Here is a 24,106-nt window from a genome sequence, read left to right on the forward strand (position 1 = left end):
AAAATTGTATTCACTATATTATAACGGAGAAAACAACCGAAAAAAGAAACTAGATTAACCTTACTAATAAATGGGTACAATCTTTTTAAAAGGCAACTCAGGAGTGTGCATCAAAAGCCTTAAAATCATCTATATTCTTTAATCAAGAAATTCTACTTTTAGAAATATATCATGAGGGCCAGCCTGTGGCTCACTTGGGAGAGTGTGGTGCTGATAACACCAAGGCCATGGGTTCAGATCCCTATATAGGGATGGCCGGTTAGCTCACTTGGGAGAGTGTGGTGCTGACAACACCAAGTCAAGGGTTAAGATCCTCTTACCGGTCATCTTAAAAAAAAAAAAAGAAATATATCATGGACATGAACAAAAATTTAGCTGCCAAGGATTTCAAGAAAGGGTCAAACAAGAAACAAAATTAGAGGAAACTTCAATGTCTATCAATAGAGTGCATATATCTGTATGATAAAACATTGTGCAAAGCTTTAAACTGCTGTAGAAAAATATTTGATGACAGTCATTCAACAACATCAGACACATTTTTCTCTTGTGAAAATAGAGGGGAAATGATATAGATATATTAAATTCCACAAAAAAAGAAAAAATAGGGTACAAATGCATATAATTACTTGAAAAAGACCAAACAAAAGACTGAAATTGATCTATAAAAAGCCTAAGAAAAAACTATATTTTGTTTGTTCTTCTGCTGGCCAGTACTGGGGTAGTAACACCCTGGACATTGGTGTTAGTACTATACTCTAACCAACTGAGCTAACTGGCCAGCTTAGAAAAAAATATTTTAAAAAATCTTCCAGACTAAGGAAAAAAGAATAAAAACACAATCTCCTTGTCTTAAAATATGATGAAAAAGTCTAAAATGAGAAGATATAATATCAAGATATTTCCTAAAGACATAGTTGCTCAAAGCCCCCATTAAAAGCCAATAAGGGTAAACATGCCCTTGAATCCGTGTCATTCTGAATGTTTGAAGAATATGTCAAAACTCATTAGTTTTGGATTTCTCTTTAATCTTAAAACAAACATCAAAAACATCCTCTAAGTTAGTATGTTAAGACAGTTTTAATGACACTACCTTTCACAATTTGCCTTATATTGCTAAATTCCTGTTTCTCATTAAAATTCTATTAGGTTAAACTGGAGACCCAACATATATATAAAACCTCTATTAAGTTTTGGAGGTCAGTAAAACTGGTACTTCCCACACATCTGAATTCTATTCCATTTTTTGATGTCAGCAACCATGTCACCTACTTTGGTAACTCACAGCTCTTAGAGTAACTGATCTCCTTGCACACAACAGTTACTCCCATGACATGGACAGACACATTCCTGAGGTTTATCCTGGTGCACATGCAGCAGAGAATCAGACTTTAACCACCTGAGAAACTGATTAGGTGGTACATACACAGAAATATTTTTAAAATGCTCTATACCTAATCATAGAGAGTACTGAGATGCTCATCCAAAGATATCCACATCCTAATCCCTGGAACCTGTGAAGATTACCTTGCAGATGCAGATGTGAGATGGAATGATTATCCTGTATTATCTGGATGGGCCCAATATAATCACAAGGTTCTTATAAGAGAGAGACAGGAGTGTCAGAGACAGGAAAAAATGAGGTGACAATAGAAGCAGAGAGAGGGAGAGGGAAGAGGTAAGGAGGGAGGGAGAGGGAGAGGGGAAGGGAGGGGGAAATGAGAGGAAGTGGGGGGAAGAGAGAGAGAGAGGAAGATACTATTACACTATTGGTTTTAAAGACAGAAGATGAGGCCAACAGCCAAAATATACAGGCAGCATTTAGAAGCTAGAAAATGCAAGGATATGAATCCTCCCCTGAAGCCTCCAGGAGGAACGCAACCCTGCCAATACCTTCACTTTAGGACTTCTGCTTTCCAGAATATAAGACAATAAATTTGTATTCTTTAAGCTACTAATAGTTTATGGTAATTTGTTACAGCAGCAATGGGAAACTAATACAAGACACCACATGGAAAGAGAGACGATGTGAGAGCCAAGAGGAGAAGGGAAGCACCAGAGCAGAGAGTTGGTACCAATAATCCAGACATGTGAGATAGTCATCTTGGATGTCCAGCCCAGCCCAGACACCATGTGAATGAAGCTGCATAAGTGACCCCAACTGATAATAATATGGGGCAGAAGAACTGCCCAGTTAATCCAAAAAATGTAATAAAACTTGAACTTCCACTTGTAGTCAAGATACAATAATGTGTACCAAATTTACCCTCCCACATAAAACAACTAAAAAACTGGACAAACCATGTGAACCAATGATTTACAAACACTGGACATCAAGGAACACAGGAAAGTGATACCTGAAAGATAGGTAGCCCTATAATAACCCCAAATTACTACCTGGAGAGTTTCTAGGCTCAGATGCAGGTTGGGGCAGTGGGGGATCCCAGACCAAGTCTGGATACAGATTGAAGGTATAAAATAAGAGTGACAGGAGACGGCTCTAGAAGGCTATCTGAACATATTCTTAATTGGGAGTGTCCCCACCTTCCAAGCCCCTCTTCAACTGGAACACATTCCACACTTACCCAGCCTCAAGATACTTTTAAGAAGACCTGTTTGGGCATCAGTACTACCTGTACCTCCTCCTATACCCTGCTTTCTTGATCAGATCTTCACTATATCTATCTCGCTATCTCACATGCTGCCCCTTCTATTATGCATATCCTGGCATCAATCACAACATCTATAAGTTTAAAATAAATGTCAAAGATTTGAAGAAAAATATTTGCCAAAGGGATTTATAGAAGACCAGGATCATTATATAAGTCCAGCAGTTGGCCTAGGCATGTGGTTCAAATACTGATAACGTGCACACACGGCATAGTATGGCACAGTTACATAACAGCAGACAAACGAGCCTGAAGAGCTGTCATAAGCCACCACCTACAGGACACAAATGGGAAAACAGCCTTGCCTTTGCTCTATCAGACCATCCAAAGGACTGCACTGTCACATCTAATCGTTTCATTAACATCCGCCGGCGGCATTCATATTCACTGGAAAGAGCATCATTGATTCTTTCCAGTTGTTCCTAAAGAATTTGGAAACAAAAATCATAAACTTTAGACTCTTTGATTCTGCATAGAAAAGAAACTCAAAAATTGTAGTAAATACTTCCTACTGATTCAAAAGATACTGTACTTGATAATCATTTTCTGATCCAGTGAACTTTATGGTAAACTATTTAAATAACAAAGAATATTTGACAGAATATCTATGATGTTCAGAAGACATTAAATATACAAATTAAACTCTACCTTGTCTTCAGTCAAACATGTTAATTTAAGTAAAACACTTGCTAAGTAGTCTGGACCAATAGGGAAAGAAAATACCAGTAACTTATCTTGTTGGCTTTGAGCCACTATCCTTTTTGAATCACCACTGTGCTAACATACTGGGTACTATAAATATTCTCGGCCAGGTTTTTAAATTACATAAAAATCTGATTGAAGAAATGTTAGAACATATTACTCTAGAATATCAATCCATTATAATTCTCCAAAATAATATATGCATGCTATGCACTGTAAAATCTAGATGTCCATTTATAAAATTAAGTCATATTCACTAATTTAATTACAAAAAACTAACAAAAAAGGAGGATTTACCGCCTGTTCTGGATTCAAATCAATTTTCAGCAGTGGTTTTCCCACATGATTTTTCTGGACTTTTGAGAGAATATCCTTCACCTAAAAGTAAATATAAAAAAATTGTAAAAATGTAATCTCTAATTTAAAAGAATCGTATTCTTGTTTTATTAAAGTGTTGTTTTGAACACTAGAGAATAACTAAAATATTAAAGTGAAATAATTAAAACATATCTGCATATACCAGGAAAGAAAATGACTACAATAAAGAATACCTTTCTCAAGGAAGAACTAATTATATTAATTCAAACTATAGAACATCTTCTTTCCCAGAATAAGAAATAATGTACACAGACAACTAAAGAAGTACCTATTAAAAGTTTCTACCATAAGAATCTGTGTCATACATAAAATAATTTTGGAATGTCTTCTTGAAGATGGCATTCTTACTTCCTGGTAAATTCCCAAAAAGGATACTAAAACTTTTGATCAGCACATTGATTTTTCTCAAATGAATACTATACACACATTCCATCTGTAAGTATTCTGGTTTCTGTACAGCAAGACAACTTAAGAAAGCAAGCCCTCTCAATTATAGTTACTCCGTATACATTTTGCAAAGCTACTAATTTCAGTTAACACATTTTTATTTTGGTAAACAAGATATTAGACACTTACTTTGCTTTAGCAATATCAGATATCATTCCAATAACAATTAACAACAATAATCAACAACAAAAAATTATCCCTTTGAAAATGACTAAGAAATTACAGCCTAAGTTTGGCTCACCCTCCTAACTGGAGAATCCTTCATTAGCTAAAGAAAATATTTCAAAACTGAATGAAATATTTACAGTTTCTTAGCTATAAAGTAACCAGGGGAAATAATAAGGACCAGTTCAGGATTTTAAGGGGCATGAAGCTTACTTAATGTTGGGGGCATTCTTGAGGTAAATGAATTCAAAATTAGCTTGGAAGCTGAGGTGGTAATAGGGAGTAAGTGTAAATAAGCACAAGGTTTCCTTTGAGGGAGATGGAAATGTCCTAAAATTAGATTTTGGTGATGACTGTACAATACTACAAATGTACTAAAATTCATTGAATTGTATACTTAAAATGGTAGAATTTTATGGCATATTAATTATATCTCAAGAAAGCTATTTTTTAAAAATTAACTCGGAAAAAATCTGTGCTGCAATAACACAATTACTGATACAATTTTTACATATTTTAAGGAATTATTAACTTATTTTCTTAAAGTATACCATTTCTGAAGATTCCCCAACTACTGTAAATATCTCCAATTTTATGTTATTTCATGTATTACTAAAAGTGTTATATAACTCCTCACTCAAGGGCATTCTGAATGCATACTTAACAGTTTCATGTTCAGCTGCATTCCTAGGACTTCAACATTAGATAATAGTTTTAATAAATGTGAGAATTACTTGTTATACAGTGAGTTAAGAGCACAGGCTCTAGAGGCTCGCAGCATGGGTTCAAATCTTGGATCTAACACTGCTTAGAAACTTATTATTAAATCTTTCAGTACCTAAGTTTCTGACATGGCTGTTGTAGATAATAGTACCTACCTCATATAGGTAATGTGAGAATTAAATGAGTTATTACATGTAAACATTTAGAGCAGTAAATGTTATATGTTTGCTGTTAATATTACTGTAATTACTACACACTTGTTCAGCTTCTAGTTAGAAAATAATAATTTTCGGGCCGAGCCCGTGGCACACTCAGGAGAGTGCGGCGCTGGGAGCTCGGCGACGCTCCCGCCACGGGTTTGGATCCTATATGGGACTGGCCGGTGCACTCACTGGCTGAGTGCCGGTCACGAAAAAGACAAAAAAAAAAAAAGAAAATAATAATTTTCTTCCCCAATGTTGACAAAGTGTCTTCTGGACACATCACATGTGGGAAAAAAAAAAACAACAGAAATTTTTACTTTTGATAGGAATGGAGTAGAAAGTCCTTTTAGGTAAATATTTAGCCAAGATGGTCATACTAACAACTACCTTATAATTAGTCTGTCAGCATCTGAACACCGGCCTTATAGCCTGCTTCAAGTAGGGAAAACAGGGATTTGGGAGTGTTGCTAATACTAACTGATAACCATAAAAGAGAAAAGCCTCTTTGGGATCAATACATGGAAGCACTGAAAGATTAGGAAGAGCCCATAAATCTGCCTCAATTTGAAACAGTCCCAGAAGTTTTAGCCAACCCCCAGATCATTCTTAATCCAGAGGAAAAGAGAAAAAAATTCTGAAGAGTAACTTGTTAACTCTAGAACAATGTCTTTAAGCTGAGATTCACAGACTTATTCTCTAGTTTGCAAGTTCTACAAAAACATTTTTTTTAATACTGTGTTTTCATCTTAATAATACTAAAATTATCTTACATTCATTAAGACAAACCTTATTTTTCAGTTCATAAATTACCAATGCAAAAGAGATGATTATTAAACAAGGATTTAGTTTAAGGCAGCATGTATAAAAATGGAGTTATAGTATCTATTCCTGAGGGTTAATGAGAATTTTCTTTTTTTTTTAAAAAGAACGTTGTATTATTCCCCTAGATTACTCCATGTTTAACATATGAAACCTAGGAACTAGGCCAGAATTTGGTCTGTAAGAGCAGCATGCTCTGTAACACATGGCTCAACTGGGAACAATTTTTAATTTTAATTTTTTTGAAAAAAGATTCTTCTCAATACATTAGGTACATAGCTTGTGGTTGTTTTTAGTTAAAAAGTACCTTGATGAGTACCTCCATCAAGGTACTCATTTATTTATTCATTCACTGTACAACACATACTTATTAAATACTTATCCACCCAAAACTGTACTTGCTTACTGCCACAGAAACCACACTGCACTTCTATTAACAATATTCATTTTTTAAAAAGTTTAGTTTGCCTTCTGACTTTGTAGGATAACTCTACTTCTTTTACTATACTGTATTACAACCCTGATCAGGAACGTGATCCTTAAATTTGCAAAGTGATTTCTACCATGGCGATCTATGGTAAAGCCTAAGGGACACTCACTCCTAAGATCTGATTCTTTTTTTTTTTTTTCCTTCATCAATTTTAAATACAAGCAGAATAAAAACCACATTTTTTTTCAGGCAACAGTAGCAGTTTAGTAGGTAAGTAAGTGGCTTGATCACATAAGATCTGATTCTTGAATATTAGCTATAGACAAATTAGGTCATATGCATGTTAAGTCCAAATCCAAAATTTAGTATACATGAAAACAAACTTCTCTTGAAATGGAATGTATATACCTTATACTTAAAGGGAATATTTTCGTTTTTAATACAGCATTTACATGTTAGCCTTTAGTTGAATTTGGAAGGAAATAAAAAATAAAATAAATATAATACCTTTGATTCCACTTGGTTTAGCATAAGTGGAATGTCAGAAGTTGTGGACTTGGGTACACCAAGGGTATCACACATAGCTTGAACTTCCTGATAAATTTCACTATTTTTATCTAATTGAGAATTTTTATGTTTCTTGTTCTGTAATATCTGTAAAGCTTGAAGTTCTGTACTTAAAAATACTACAATAAAAAAAGGGAAAAGCAAATAATGTTAATATATGCACAAGAATTTCTTAAAATATTTCACTGAAATAATTCGTTTAAAACAAATATCAATGACACTAATAGCAATACCAAGTTACAAAGAAACAAAGAGCATTATTAACAACTGTAGAATACTGCAAACTTAAAAATGAAATGAGAAAAAAAAACAACACTAAAGCTACAAAAAATAGATACTCTATTAAATGTATTTATACTGTACTTTCAATGGTTCATTGTTTTTCCCATTGGAGGAGCCTGAGTAGCTTTCACTAGAGTTAGGCACACAAGGATTCAGGACCCCACAACAGAGAAGCCTCACTTTACCTATAGACGTTTAGCTTAAGACTTAGTTTGAAACAGATGAATGAGTACAAAATAGACTAGAAAAACTAAAATAAATTAATACTATCAGAAAACAATGGCTTATTTTATTCTCTATTTCACAATAGCTGGTTTCAGTTCCATTTTAATTAACATATTAAATAATCTACATTGCTATTACCTAAATGCACATTTACCAAGGGCTGTTCTGAGCCAGGCACTGTGTAGACATGGGGTGCAAAGTCAAATAAGAGACAGTACCTGCCCTTAAAGAGTTTAAAATCCACAGGGGAGACCAACAAGACAAATCAACAATTTAAGAATGTATGAGAATGGTTAACTCTGACAAAATATTCTCTCTCTCATATGCACAGAATGATCAGGCTAAGGGAGAACATACAGCTCTAACTGATCTATAAGCAGATAGAGCAATTTCAATCAGGATAGATCACCCCATGCTGTTCACAAGTCTCTTTACTTTCATCATTTCATTTAATCCTTTCAACAGCCACATTTTTAAAAATTTCTCAAAAATCTTACATGGTTATAGTCATGTTTTAAATTAACTTTTCACAATAGTAGTTAAGACATTGGCTTCTTTGTTTTTATTTGTTTAGTTAAAATTACACAAACACCCCCCAAAATTTAACATAGTTGGGAAGAAGAAATGTCTGAAAAATTGCTTAAAAGGTACAGGTGGCAAGGTCCCATCCTCAAGATTCTGAACCAGTAGATTTGAAGTATGAGTTGTATCTGTTTGTTTCAGACTCAAGGTGATTGCCACGAGTAGGCAAGATTGAGAGCCACTAATTTAAAGACTTTCCCACGTAATGTACATATGATAGCCTAAAATGCAAAGTACCAAAATGTTAAAACCAAACTCTGCTTATGAGGACTATGCTAAATTCCCTCTGATTTAAAAATCTCATTAAAATACATCAACAGTTCTTCAAAAATTCATATTTTAAACAGAACCTTGGTTGAAGTCTGCCTCTGTTCAGTGGAAATATGCTTTCAATACATAACACAGTACAAATGAGAGTTCAGTGTAGTATTTACAATGCTAATCCATGCAGATGGTAAAAAAAATACTAATACAGGGAAAAGTAAGTCTTTTTCCCACCACAGATCCTCAGAATAGCCCTCTCAAGAGGTAATTACCATTATTAGTTTCTTGGGTATCTTAGGCATGTATGTGTGTGCACATTCAATACACATATTCACCTTCTATATATTTTTGTTTCTTTTTATATAAGCAAGAACATACTATACATATTCCATATATTTATTTTTATTTACCAACATATTTCAGAGATTATTCCATATTAGCATATTTCATCTATTTTCATTTTTTCTAATGGCTAGGTAGTGATATCACTGCACAAAGGCACCATTTCTATTTAACTATTCATGGACACTCAGATTTCCAGTCTGCTGCTACACACGATGTCATAATGAACATCCTTCTCATTTATCTTTGTACACCTAAGGGAATAGATATACATTCCTAGACATAAGATTGACAGGTTAAAAAGCAGGTGAATTTTAATTGTGATATTGAAAGTTCGACCTCCTAAGAGGCTGTACCAGTTATTCTCCCACCACAGTCTAATGCCTATAGTATATAAAAATTTGCTCCCCCAAACTTGTATTATGACTTTGGGGATAAGGGGAGGGTCTTTGCTAGCTGGTAAGTGAAAATGCTATCCTGTCATTTTATTTTTGTAACTCCTTAATTTTGAGTGATACTATGTATTTGTTCATGTTTAAAAGCAATTTAAAAATTTTTTTTTCTGTAGAATGCATGTTCATTTCTTATGTACTTTATACATTTTTACAGCGAGTTTTTATCTTTTTCTTCTTGATTTATAAAAGCTCCACACAGTAAGGAATTTGGATCTTTTTATTTTATACATGTTGCCAACACTTCCAAAAAACACAATTTTTTTACTATATCAATAGATTAAAACAATCAAATTAAAGATAATAAAGAAATAGATGTTGATAAGATTGTAAATTGATATAACCTTTCTAGAGCAAAATATGGTAATGCATATCCAGAGCAGAGATCTTTTAAATGTTCATAATCTTTGTCCAAGTACAAGTAACCAAAAATATAAACAAAGAAATTATTTTAAAATAGATGAAAAATCCAAATACCTCCAAATTTGAAATCTCATAAATAAAAATATTATGTCAATAGCATAGAATATTATGTAGCCAGTTTAAATTATTTTTTCAAAACAAAACTGATGGGGAAATGAAGAGGAGGACAATACATTAAATGAACAGGAGGTGAAGAAACTGCATCTGTAACAGGATCTCAATCTTATTTAAATGTGCGCCTGTGCGTGTACTCAGGAAAAAGAAAAAGGAAACATACCAAAAAGTTATTCATGATTTTCTCTGGGATGTGAGATTATAAATTATTTCCTTCTTTACAATTTTATCTACCTTCTAAGATTTCTATGATAAACTTATAATTTTTTAACATACAACATAAAATTTACCATTTTAAACATCTTTAAATGTACAGTTCTAGGGCATTAAGTACATTTAAATTGTTGTGCAACCATCACCATTACCTATCTCCAGAACTTTTTCATCTTCCCCACTGAAACTCTATACCCATTAAACACTAACTCCCCATCACCACCCTTTCAAGCATATATTTCTATAATCAGAAAGAACTATAATGTGAACAACTTCTCTTATATCTCCTCTTTATTTTTATTTATACCAGAAACCCATATTACTATTATTGTTGGGCTTTATAGCAGCTAAGGCAAAAGGCAAAAACTATGATGGATTACATAGTTCTCTTTGACTGACACTAAGGAGTACACAAGTTCCTCCAGGCCAGTGTTTCTTAGGTTCCTTTCTGTCCCAACATCCACAAGGGTTACTGTGACCTCCTATTCATAACAGTGGTTCATTAAATAAGTGACTCACACAAAATGGAGGAAGATGGGGAAACAGTGTAAGAACTGGGAGTGGGAGCACATAATTTTTATCCCCCCTCACCCCTCAACATACACAAGGTAATTCAAATGCCAACATCTCTGAATGTTGTGTCACCACTGAACATTTAAACACACACACACACACACACATGCACACACACAATTTCTTCTCTAATGAAACAAACTTTACTAACACTAGAGCCTAGGAGAAATATGTCACGTGAATCTTTTTATAAATGGTACAACCTGAAATAGAAATCTTCAAGAATAGAAAATGTTAGAAACATTTTTTCAAATGGCCATTGTTTGTAGAACTTAAAATAACATAAAATTAAAGTAAAAAAATTTTGAAAGGACCCAACAAACAAATGAATCTACTATTTATGGTAATTGTTTGACTATAGGGAATCTATATTCTAAATCCCTCCCTGATGAAAATAGGCCACATAAGTAAGTGCTCTGAAGGCACAAATTTTTTCTTTCTTTCTTTTTTAAACTGATATATCCCTACTGTCTAGAGCAGTTTCTGGTACAAGAGTAGGTGATCAATAAATATTTTTGAACAAACTACCATTCAGTGCCTATCACTAAAAATAAGACCTAATAATCTGCTTAAAAGCCTATTTTCAGAGAGTTGTAAGATTAAATAGGACTTTGGACATTACCAACTTTAGCCATCTAGTCACAAATACTAAGAGATGAATTAGGTGAGGGAAAAATTACTAAAGTACCACATAAATCACAAACACTGGGCATTCTATATCAGCCAAATCACATTAGAGATGTAGAATTTATACCACATTATACTACTAGAATTTATACCACATTTATATAAACATCTCCAAGATAGCTTCATATTTTAAGTCAAATATTAAAATCTTTTTAATATATAAAAATGTCTAATGCTTCACTAATAAAATTGCATAAATCTTGACTTGAAAATAACAAAAACCACATCAAACACATGCACTTGAATGTTCAAGGAAAGATAACTTACACAGAAGTTTCAAACAGTCATCCTTCTTTTTTAAACGGTCTTTAATATCTCCTGATATGAGTATAGAATATGGACATGCCATTTCTTTTAAAAAACCACTTATCTCAAGCTGGAAGCTCTCTAAATCATCTCTCCCTTTAAAAAAAGAAAATCATAAACATTAACTGAGTAATTACCATATAATCTGATACTATAAAATATACCTTTACTTTATTTCAATTGTATGTTCAATTCTGAATTTTCACTTTCACATTAAATCCTCACATATGTGATCACAAAGCTTAGTTAAAGGCAACCAACCAATTTCTAAATATAGAAAGTGACACAAATTTAAAAACATAGATATCAGTTCAAGAACATATATATCTAATCATGAGATTGTAAGTATTTTTATATTTAAATCCCTGACAAATCTCTTCCAATGGACTCTCCAAAAAAGCATACAAACTGGAAATATGTTAGCAACTAAAATATTAAAAACATTATTGTGACTACAATTATTAATTGGCTTCAGAGCAAATGATCAATTTCTATTGTATTTCTATAAATTCAGATAATAAATGCAACCTAAGCAAGCCTCATTGTTTATCTTTACTCCCTAATGTAATTATGTAGAAATTTGTGTCATATGTTTAGAACTCAGATTATTTTACTTTGCTTTAAGTAAATTCTGTTAGATTTGGCAAGGAAAAAAACAATTTAAAAGTAAGGATGGTTTGCAAAAGGAAGGCTACTTTGACCACTAGCAAATGCCCAATAATTTTTAATTTTTAATCTTATTACACTGTCTGAAATTCTACCAAAGGTCCACAAGGACTCCAGTTACAAAGACGGTGATGAATTAAACAAGTTTTATGAGCCAGTACAAAAATTTTTAATGGAAGTATTCCTACATGAATCCACGTCCTGAGTTACAGGCTTGAAAACAATTTAAATTAGGGATTACATATATTTTTAAAAAACAACAACCTTTAATTCAAAATAAGCAGCATTCAAATATTAAAATTTTAAGTAACCAAATTCAGAATCTACTTTTTCTAAAGGACAATACTAAGGTCAAGACAGAAGACAAATAGTAATTGCTTATAATTTTATAGCAAATTTAAGAATTTGGGATTAATATAAAATTTAATCCAAAGATCTATAATATTACATATTGAAGTTCTTCGTAATATTAGTGATTTTTCCTTACACAGTGGGCACACTGTTGATAAAACTATAAATCATAAGTTACCAATTCATTTTACTATTAAAAAGAAAAGTACATAAAACATAATGGCAATACCAGCTGAAGTGATGCTTTCTTCCAAGTTGCATAATGATTTTATTTGTGAGCCTAACCAAATACAGAGTTCTGAAAATTCAGGTGAAGATAGCCCACCCTCTGCTGCCTTGGTAAGGGCTTGCTCTTCTAAGAGTGGTCCTTTATACCTAGAAATGAAGAAATAAAGGCTATTAAAAAAAAGTCTCCAATACTCTGTATCAAGGCATGCTGCCTACTTTTGTAAATAAAGTTTTATTGGAACACAGACAATAAAGCATTAATTTGCAGATTGTCTATGGCTATTTTCACATAACAGTATAGCTGAGTAATTGTAATAAAGATGGGTATGCCCAGCAAAGCCTAAAATGTTTACTATCTGGCCTTTTATAGAAATGGTTTGCTGATTTCTATTCTATATAATTATTAACATAGTGGAAAAGTACAGATGCAAATTTCAAAATAAAAAAAAATTTTTTAAACTTAAAGGACCTAATAGATCATTTTAACCTAAACCATTTATAATTTTATACTTTTAAACATTTCGGTAAATTGTATTTAACTAGAACCTTAAATTTTCAAAACACATTACTTAATTGAATTAGATATCAGTTTTCTACTTTTATGGTTCTTTCTGTAACTGAGCTTTTCTTTTAACATTATAAACTCATACATTTTCATATATTTGATGTGTTTTAATACACTGCAGTTATTATTCTTTCAATACTCAAATTATTCTATCTTTGGTTAGTAAGGAGCCCATTCATGTAGGCCAATGGGTCCTTTAACTTGTCCCCAGTGTTCTTTGAATACTTTCCTTGCTTTCTGTAACAAGATGTTCCTGCCCTAGCCCTGTAATGAGGTATTCCTCAAGGAGCCTTCATTCGCTTTACTTGTATTTACAGTACATAATCTGGCACCAAAGGTTGGTTACTTTCTATGCCTTTTCAGGAGAAACTACATCAGGAGTTTGTACTGCTATTTCCGATATGAATTTAGAATTGCAGAGTCTTTTTACTTTTTTTGTTGCATATTTTTATCTGCTTTCTGTTACAATAAAAATTCTTGTTTCTAATGACATTAATATAATCCTATTATATATAAAAAAATAAATTACATATAGTTTCAGAATAGGAAATCCAACATTATTACTACCAATAAAATTACTAAACACAGCTTAATTTTCTTATCTTTAGAATATATTCCAATAAGGATGAACAGAAAAATAATTATTTTCCATGTGATTAAACTACCTACTCAATACATTGATAGACATTTGCTTCATTTTGCTTTTAATTTTTAGGGATTTCTTTTTTTGTTTTGGTTTCATTTTTATTTAATTTTGCTTTATAATTATTTAAAGCATTTATGTGGTTTCAAAATTTAATTTACAAAACAAGGAACACTCAGACAAATCTAGTTTGCAATATTAACCTTGTTCCCTCATTGTTCCATCCATCCCCCACAGGTAACCATATTTATTAGTTTTGGGTTGTCCTTCTATAACATATTTTTTTCTCCTTTCTAAGACTAAGAGTAGGCTGCTATATACTGTTCTGTTCTTTTCTTTAAACACATACACCACTCATACACGTACGTACTGCTACGTATATTAGAGATCAGTATTTAGAGATACTATTCAATCATTTCTACAGTTGTTAAAACCCCTCTGTCTGGATGCACCATATTTTACATAATCAGCATCTACTGAAAGACAGTTGGGTTGTTTCCAGTGTTTTTGCTCTTATAGTTTGGCAAATTTTTGCCAATGTGTATCTGGGATAGATTCCTAGAGGTAGGATTGTGGGGTCAAAGGGTAAATAGGTACACAATTTTGCTAGATACTATTAAATTTTCCGCTATACAGGTTGTATCATCAAGGTATCAGAGTACCCATTCCTCCATAACTCACCAAAGTTGTCAAAGTTTTGGATTTTTGACCATCTAGTAGCTCAGTGTAGTTTTAATTTACATTTCTCTCATGAGCAAAGCTATACATCTTTGCATATGTCTAAAGGCCATTTGCATTTGTTTTTCTCTGAATTTTCTGGTTGTATCTCACAAAGATGAGTATTTTCAAATCCCCATTTTGGAAAAAAAAAAAAAAATTAAGACTTAAGGAGAAGATACTTGCCTTAAGCAGCAGACCAGGCACAGTGCAAGGCATATATACACACATAATTTATTTAATCTTACAGCAACACTTTCAAGTCAGTATTATCCTACTTCTGCAGGATCAGAAGATAAGTAACCAAGGGAATTTAACTAGAATTTAAATCCAGATTTGACCTCGAACATTCCATGTGAACTCTTAAACCTCTGTCTATACCTATTGAGAAACTAAGCAAATAACCTGGCCACAAAGATGCAACCAGGTAAAGGCAGAGTTGGGACTAGCACATCGAATCTGCACCTGCAGCCTAAGGGGCCTAAGGCTGGTTCCTCTATGTGTTACCCTTCTTCCATGTATCATAGCACCGCTCATTGAGATTTCACAATAAACATCCTATTTTCCCTCACTTGCTTTCATTTCTGCAATACAACAATAATCAAACTCCTGAATAAATTTAACTAATTCATATTGGTGGTGATAAATTATTTTCACTGAAATGCCAATTACAAAATTCCACAAAAACCGAGCAAATCACCACAAATATTGAATTTAGAGAGAAAAAGAAAAAAAACACACACACACACACACACACACACACAATCCTCAATGCCTTAACTCACCAGATGAGGTAAAAATAAAAAGAGGAAAAAATAAATGCATTTGGCATACCTGAACATCTAATAACAATCAATCAAAATAGTGACTAACATTTATAAATTGCTCATTGTATGCTAGACCAGTGCTATGTGATATACATACATACATACATATATATATATATATATATATATATATATATATATATATATATATAAAACCTCATTTAATTGCCACAAAATCCTATAAGGTAGGTACTATTATTAACCTTATTTTACAGATGAAGACACTGAGGAACAGAGAGGTAAATAACTTACTAGAATGGCCATACAACCTATTTCCACAGCCCCATGCTCTTATCTCTATTGAACTGTCACCATCCAGAAATTCATCTTTCTAATCATCTTACACAATAGGTGAGCCTAAAAATATTCTGCTAGATAATTTAATAAGAGTGTGAAATAGTGTATCTGACTAGAGCAGTGCTATTTAAACTCTTATGTGAATATGAATCTCCTGAGGATCTTGTTAAAATAAAGACTGTAATTCAGCAGAGCTAGAGTGAGGGCTGAGATTCTGCATTTCTACTCCCCAGATGATGTTGATGCTACTCGTTCACAGACCTCACATTGAGCAGCACAGTCCTTGAGTACTTATTTTACATTCATAAAAGCATCTCTCAATATTTATCATCACTCCTTCTCCTCTTGCAGAATATAAGTTAGAGAAGGCATTTAAGAGTCTATTATGCTACACTTAGCAACTGTTTACTGCTGATCACATTTACTGCACGTTCATTTTGATTTCAAATGCAATTCTGCTGTTTACTGAGAACAGGCATGTTTGTTTTATAAATTCTCATTTAAATAGGAAAAGTGCTACTGTTATTCCAAACACTGGGGTCACCTCCCCTAGGCCTAGAGCCCCCCAGGGCCTCGTACACTAGAAACACAGTTGCTGATCTAAAACTACTTTAAGCTGGTGATCCAAATCTTCAGTCTTTAAGGGCCACTGGCAACCCTCTTCAAAAAGACAGCCCAGGCCTAATTTACTTTCCATTTTCTATTTTCATCATCTAACACAGAAAATATGAGACCCTGTCTTTTCTTCTGTCATTTATCCACCCTATTGGCCTTGCCTCTGATCCAGCTCTCCATCGCTCTCTGCTTCCCATTCAACTATGTTCCATCCATAAACAACAACCCTGCTATATTGTCCATCTTTTTCTTCTCAGAAAGATTTTCTTTATCACCTCTAGCTTTGGCTATTTTCACGTTCTCAAATTCCTTAAAGTTACATGGTAGGGTTTTTGTCCTCCCTGCTTCCCAATACAGCATCTATATCACTGCTCCCCAGTTATCTTGTAAATATCCCCTGCTCTGTCAAGGCCCAGGCCAGTCAGACTTATCACCCTCTTTCTCCTGTGGTTTTCATCTACCAATCTCTTGGATCCTCTCCAACATTCCCTTTGCTCGGTTTTCCTCTCCACCCCTATTCTAGCCATTATAACTGAGTTTTTTCAAAGTCCAAAGTATACCCTATCTAATACCTGAGCTCTCAACTCCCTAACTTCCTCTTTTCCAACCTTTTCCACTACATGTCATTCAGCCACCCCCTGTACCTTGCCATCACTTGGTACTACTACACCTCCAAAATCACTAATTCAAACATGTCACTCCTGACCACAACCTACTATCTACCCTTCCAGCTTGCTTTTTTGACCACTCACCTACAACTATTCTTTGATCTCATCATCATCTCCTTTCCATTGGTCCCTCTTCATTCTGTGTATTCACTAGCTCCCTCCTGTCTTCACTTTCCTATCTAGTTTAGATTCCAAGGTGTATCACTCCATTTTGGTGCTCAATAAATACCAACTGAAGAAATGAATCCTTGAGTTCTAATACCCAATCAATCACTAAGACATGTAACACACCTGTTTTCATCCACTGCCACTAAGCAACCATCATTTCTTTCCCAGACCACTAAATTCTCTAATCCATTCTCTACCTTGTTGACAAATGTAACTTTCAAACTAAACTAATCACTCCCTTTTTAATTTAAAAACTTCAATCATGTCCCATTGTGGCTATAGTAAATTATAAAATCCAAAGCAGCCTAAAAGTGCTGCGTATCCTGGTCCTCACCTGGTCCTCCTGAATCCAATCTCCCACCACTCTGCCCCCACACTCTGCCTTCCAGCCACATTAGCCTCCTTCCAGTTTTTCTAATACAGCATGCTCCTTCCCACTTCAAGGTCTTCATACTTTGTTCTTGCTGTCAAGACACCTTTGTCCCGCTTTCCCATCCAACCTCACCTGGTTAACTTCTATTCACCCTTCCTATTTCAACTCAAATGTTACTTCCTCAGGAATCTATCACTCCTAAAACTACAAAGATTCTCCTGTTACATTACTCTGTTCATTTCCTTATTATGGTTTATAATTAAGCACTTATTATAGCTTATAATTAAACATTTATAGTTTATAATTATTTGTGTGATCATGTCTGTTGCTCCACTAGATTATATACTCTACAGGGACAGGTCTACCAAGTCTATTTTGCTCACCACTGACTCCTCAGAACATTGACCAATATACAGTTGTGCTCAAATATTTTAAACAAATTTCCCTCCATAACAGTGCTTCTCAACTGAGGCTGTGATGGTTTTTAAACATATGCATGCCTGTCCCACACCTCTGAAGATTATAATTTCATCTGTAGAATATACCGGACTGCAACATTTTCACAAGTTCCCCACATGATTCTGATGCACAACCAGCATTGAGATCTACTACTCTACACAATCATATACTATCAGAACTGAAAGAGACTTCTGAAATCATCTGCTCCAGCCAACTCATTGCACAGATGAGGAAACTGAGTGATTCCATCCCTGTTTTCATTTATAATATATCACTAAATTGTTCTTTCACACAGATTTTCACTTTTAATTCCTCCCATTAATTTCTTATTTTATATGACAAACTAAAGCACCTTTACTGATATATCCTAAATGTCTTAAGCACAAAAAAACGTGCATTATTCTCAATCTATATGAATATTTGAAAACACAGTGTTCAATTACAACACATACTGTAAATAAACTACTTTTTTTCACATTTCATTATCATAGAATTCAAACTTCAAAATTCTGTCCTCAGTTATTCCAGGAAAAATTAATTCTAAAGTGTGTAAACTGTTTACTTTCCATATTGAATAAACTGAAACTAATTTTCCTTGATAAAAATCAGATTATAGCAAACTTCATTTTCCAAAACACCTATAATATGAACAACAAATTCAAGGAATGAAGGGAGAAAAAAAGCATTGTCTTTCCCTTGTTCATAAACTACTTACAGGATCTGACTGTTCTTATGTGGAGTACTTAGGAGCTCAAACTGTTTAGGGCCTAAATACTTCTATCAAGTATTCTAACTTCTTGTTTTGTTTACTTACTTAACCAAGTTAACTAAGAAAGGGATTTCACAGAAATAAAAATGCCCCCCTAAATAATCACTGGCTCTGTTCTTTCATTTGACAAATATTTATTCAGGATCTACTTAGTGCAAGGCTCTGTAACAGTGCCACTGTAAAAGAGGTATAATCAGTGTCTAAAAAACAGTTGATACAGGAGCAAATGCAGGTTTAGGAAAAAATAAAAGGGGGGGGGGGTCCGAGCTCAAAACAGCACTGCAAAGGCACAGCTTAATCTATCGAGAGTGATTAGATGTCTAGTTTGAAAGTTACCTCTGTCAACAAGGTGGAGAACGGATTGGAGAATTTAGTTGGTAGTCTAGGAAACAGGCAAGGCACCTGTTTTCTAGGAGATGATTTGGATAAAAGGTGGCTGGAGGGGAGTACAAGAGACAAACAAATGGGCAGGACAAGATAATTGGGGAAAGGGACAAGAACTGTGAAGAAAAACAGGGCGAGGCTGAGGGGGAGATTATGTTGCATATATGATCCCCATACCTGGAAGTATTAACATCACCCCCATCTTCAACCCTGGAGTTCTAACAGCACCTACCACCTTGAATTGTAAATACCGGTAGACAGTAGACCCTTTGTAGCCCCCACGACAATGTAAACTAATAATAATCTGATAACTGTCTTTTCCCCCCTTCCTACCACGTAAATATGCATTAACGGATATATATTAACACCAAGTTAGGTTGTAAACGAATGGGCTCGCACTAGAGTAAAACACTTTCGCCAGTATAAGCAGCAGGAGACCCCTACCGGCCAGCTGCCAAACAAACAAACAAAAAAGCAGCAGCAGCAACAGGAGAGATTCGCTCCTGAGCCCCAAGCCCCAAGTTGCACACTATAGGAGACAACAGTCCCCAGGCGCAGTTCGGGTTCCAGCTCCTCCCCTGGGGCGCGACAACTCCGTCAACTTAAATATCACCCGAGGCACGGGCTCGCCCAGAGAATGGGTGCTAGCTGGGCCGCTCCGCGCCACCCCGCGGGTCCAGGCCACAGAGTTGCGAGGCAAAGAGTCTGGAAGAGAGGGCCACGCGCCGTTGTTCTCCGGCCCTGCCTCACTCCCCCAAACGGATTTCTCTCCCGCCTCCCGCTTAACTCCGTCGGCGCCGGAGCGAACGAGGCAGGGAAGGAGGCCTGCACCGGGCTGCCGAGGCCCAGCAGAGGCCCACGGGAAAGAGGCTGCAGCAGCCAAATTCAGGGAGAGGTTACGTCTTCTGGGGAAAGGCGTCCCCAAGAACACTCACCCCAGAGCCTCCAGTGTGTCCAGCACGTCCCCTTCCATGGTAGGTTCGGGACCTGGCTCCGGCCCTCTCATGGTCCTTCGGCCCAAAGCTGTTCAGCGCTCTAAGGAGCCCGCCGGAAACCAGCGTCACCGCGCCAAGGTTCCGGTCCAGGTCTCGTCGGTGACTTCCTAGGAGCACCTGTGACTGAGAGCTCAAAGGTTCCTAGCCGGGGGCGCAGTGGGCCGCTGATACTGCCTAAAGCCGTCTTATGTAACATTGGTAATTCTTTAAAAAGATTAATAAAAATAATAAATAAATACTAGTCATCACTAGCTTCTTTGTATTGGGTCTTAAACGCATATGTTTGTTGAAATCAATCTTAGCAAATACCGTGATTCCATCTGAGTTGATCTCAACCTATAAGACTCCAAACCTCTCTTTTTATAACAAAAATCCCCAAATATATTTATAATATTGTTGAGCTAAAATTAATAAGTAATATCATGTACTTACACATATAATTTTTAAGTCAATATACACGGTAATGCTCCAACTTTAATATAAAGAAGAAATAAAGGGAAGTTAACTTATTTTTTAAAAAGTATATTTCATCATGAAATGTAAAAGACTAATGAAATGATCGGATGCTTCACGAGCAGAGTAAGGTAGTTGATGTGATTTTCTAAAATCGTGATTAACTCCATAAAGTTCCAAACAAAACACAATAGTCCCACTGTGTACTATTGGTGGAGAATTTGATCTTTATATTTTAGGATTCATATGTAGAAGAGAGTAAGGATATAGGGTCAAATCATTACTGGTGGGTATGTCACCTACATGAATATCCCAGCAGTACTGTTGGAAGTTGTGCAAGATATATAACTATTGGTCCTTGTAAAGGACTGTCCCCTGCAGTGCAGAATACATAGCATGCCTAGCCCCAGACCAATAAAAGCAAGTAATGCTCTGTCCTCCCTAATCATTGTTACAAACAAAAAACTTACCTATAAATGTGTAAAACATCCTGTGGGAAGCTTTCCCATAAATTTGTGTAATGACTATTCTATCATATATCTTAGTGCTATACAAGTTTTTAGTGTAAAATTACTTGCAGCTTTATGTATCTGAATTCATCCCCAAATGAGAGAGGGGAATGTATGTTCTCATGGTTATTGCCTCCATCAAAGAGTCAGAGAATCATGGAAGGTACTTTTCTTAGTAACCCTGGCAAAAAGTCTATAAAAATCAAATAGAAATGAGGTAACTGTTCAATTGTTGACCTTAAGTGTTCTGCTGCTGTTTTTCCTCGAAAATAAATAAATAAATAGCAAAACAGAAGCATAGGGGGGAAAAGGATTTTTTTTTTTTTTTAAGTATGACAGCTATATGAGAAAGGTGAAAAGGTCTAACATAGTAAATGGACTAACTGGACTCCAACAAGGAGACCACTAAGAAAACAGGACAGAAGCAAGAGATTCTAGCCAAGAATTTTCTGACAAAACAACCACTGTTTCAAAAGCTATGCTAACTCCAAATAGGACAAATACAAAGAAAATCACAATTTAGAAAAATCTTAATTAAAATGCTGCGGGGGAGGGCCGAGCCCGTGGCACACTCGGGAGAGTGTGGCGCTGGGAGCACAGCGACGCTCCCGCCACGGGTTCAGATCCTATATAGGAATGGCCGGTGCACTCACTGGCTGAGTGCCGGTCACGAAAAAGACAAAAAAAAAAAAAAAAAAAAAAAAAAAATGCTGCGGGGGAAAAAAAGATAAAGGGAAAATCTTGGGGGGGAAAATCAAACTTCAACAATAATATAAGCTGACTTCTTAAGAGAAACAATGAATTAAGAAAACAATGGGATAATTTCTTTCATATACTTTAACCTCAAATCTAGAATTTTATACACAATGGAAATATCCTTAAGAAATGAAGGCAAAATAAAGATGTTTTCAGATAAAAACTGATATGAATTGTTTCCAGCAAACGCATTTCAAAAGATATATTATAAGAGTTCTTCAGGTAAAACGAAAATGATGCCAGACAAAAAGCACATTCATGTGAAAAGAAATAAAGAGTACTATTGGAAAGGGTAAATATGTGAGTAAAACTAGATAAATATTGACCATTCAAAACAGCAGGAATGTCTTATGAAATTTAAAATATAGAAAGAATAGTGCAGGGGGAAGGAGCTGTTGATAGAGTTAAGGAACTGTGTGTTTCTTCCATTATCCAGAAAGTGGTAAAATAACTAGTTTATGGTAGTTAATCGAGGTTGCATGTCACATCATTAGGGAAATTACTAAAGGAATAATCAAATATTATATATAACTAACAACTAAGAGAAGGAGAAAATAGAATAATGAAAAATACTTATTAAATCTAAATGAAGGCAAAAATGGAAAATAAAAAGTTAAACCATGAGACAGCTGGATAGAAATACTAATATCAGAAAAAAATAGCTATTAGCACAAGAAGTATTACAGAGAGAGATAAGTAGGGACATTTCACAATGATAAAAGAGTCAAGACAGCAGAAATGGATAAAGTTAAAAAGACTGACCATACCAAGTGTGAGCAAAATATCGAGTAATTTGAGCTCTCGCACACCACTGGTGAGAATATAAAATTGCACAATCACTTTGGAATTCAGTCTAGTGGCTTCTTAAAATGTTGAACACACATCTACCATATAACCCTCCTTTCCACAACTAGATATTTATCCAAGAGAAAGGCAAGCATATGTCCAGTCTGGAAATAATCCAAATATGCATGTGTGAATGGAATGGATAAACTGTGGTATTTCCATGCAATAGAACACTACTCAGCAGTAAAAGAAATGAAACAATTGATACACCCAACAATATAGATGAATCTCAAAATAATCATGTTGAGTGAAAGAAGCCAGTCAAAAAAGAGCACTATTAGTGTATGATTTCATTTACATAAAATTCTAGAAAATGCGAAGTAATTTATAGTGACAGAAAGCAGATCAGTGGTTGCCTGGAGACTGATAGGAGGCAGGCAGGTGTCAGAATCTGGTGAGAGAGAGGATTACAGAGCAGCACAAAGAAACATTTAAGGTGATTGATATGTACACTACCTTGATTGTGGTGATGGTTTCATGTGTGTGTAATTATAGGTCAAAATTTATTAAGTTGTATACTTTAAACAGGTGCCATTTATTTATGTCAGTTACACTTCAATAAAACTTTTTTTAAAAATTAACTTATGTAATACAGCATGACAGCCATCACTACCCCCCTTGTGCACCCACAGACTGTTATAATAATGGGCCTTCACCCACTCTGCTAAGCCTAAACTCGACCTCATTGTTTTTAACATGGCTCCTTTTCTGAGTCCGTCAGTCTATCAGAGGTGAAAACCTGAAGAAGAGATAGTTTCCTTTGCTTTGGACAGAATTAAAACATTAGAATTTTCCCAAAAAGCAAAATCAGAATGTTCCAGTGCTCCCTCTTGACACCTCCCTTTCTCATGTGGTCCTGACTAGGAGGGGAGATGAGAGGAAGAAAAGCTACTTTATGTAACATGACATTGAAATATTATGAATTCTATCTTATGAAACTTTGTATGTGAATAAGATGATCAATCCAGCTAAATATTTTGCTCTTCCTTTCACTGAATGTTTTAGCCTATGCCATACTCAGGATTCTTCTGCAAGTAACAGAAGCCTCAACCCAAATAGGCTGAAGCTAAAATGGGAATGTGCTTGCTCAAATAAATTAATAGTCCAAGAGTATCTCTGGTTTTAGAGACAGTTTGATCCAGAGTCTCTTCACAAAGTTATCAAGGCCCTGACTCTGTCTGCAAGTCTCTGAGTTCTACCCTCCTTGATGTAGACTTTCTGGTTTTTTTGCGTCTTTACACTACAAAGGCAGAT

General features: G+C 34.9%; 1 protein-coding gene across 1 annotated transcript in view; it reads right to left on the reverse strand.

The window, feature by feature from the left end:
* FAM98B (family with sequence similarity 98 member B) overlaps positions 1-20,326 on the reverse strand; it is a 30,041-nt gene extending 9,715 nt beyond the window's left edge. Inside the window, exons 1-6 of the mRNA XM_063091281.1 lie at positions 20,229-20,326; positions 12,810-12,955; positions 11,525-11,659; positions 7,041-7,219; positions 3,666-3,746; positions 2,972-3,088 (exon numbers count right to left, since the gene is read on the reverse strand). Coding sequence (XP_062947351.1) covers positions 2,972-3,088; positions 3,666-3,746; positions 7,041-7,219; positions 11,525-11,659; positions 12,810-12,955; positions 20,229-20,299 — 729 coding nt within the window. The 5' untranslated portion in view covers positions 20,300-20,326. The remainder of the gene's footprint in view (positions 1-2,971; positions 3,089-3,665; positions 3,747-7,040; positions 7,220-11,524; positions 11,660-12,809; positions 12,956-20,228) is intronic.
* Positions 20,327-24,106: the final 3,780 nt, after the last annotated feature.

Source organism: Cynocephalus volans, chromosome 3 (genome assembly GCF_027409185.1).
Source record: "Cynocephalus volans isolate mCynVol1 chromosome 3, mCynVol1.pri, whole genome shotgun sequence".
NCBI lineage: Eukaryota > Metazoa > Chordata > Mammalia > Dermoptera > Cynocephalidae > Cynocephalus > Cynocephalus volans.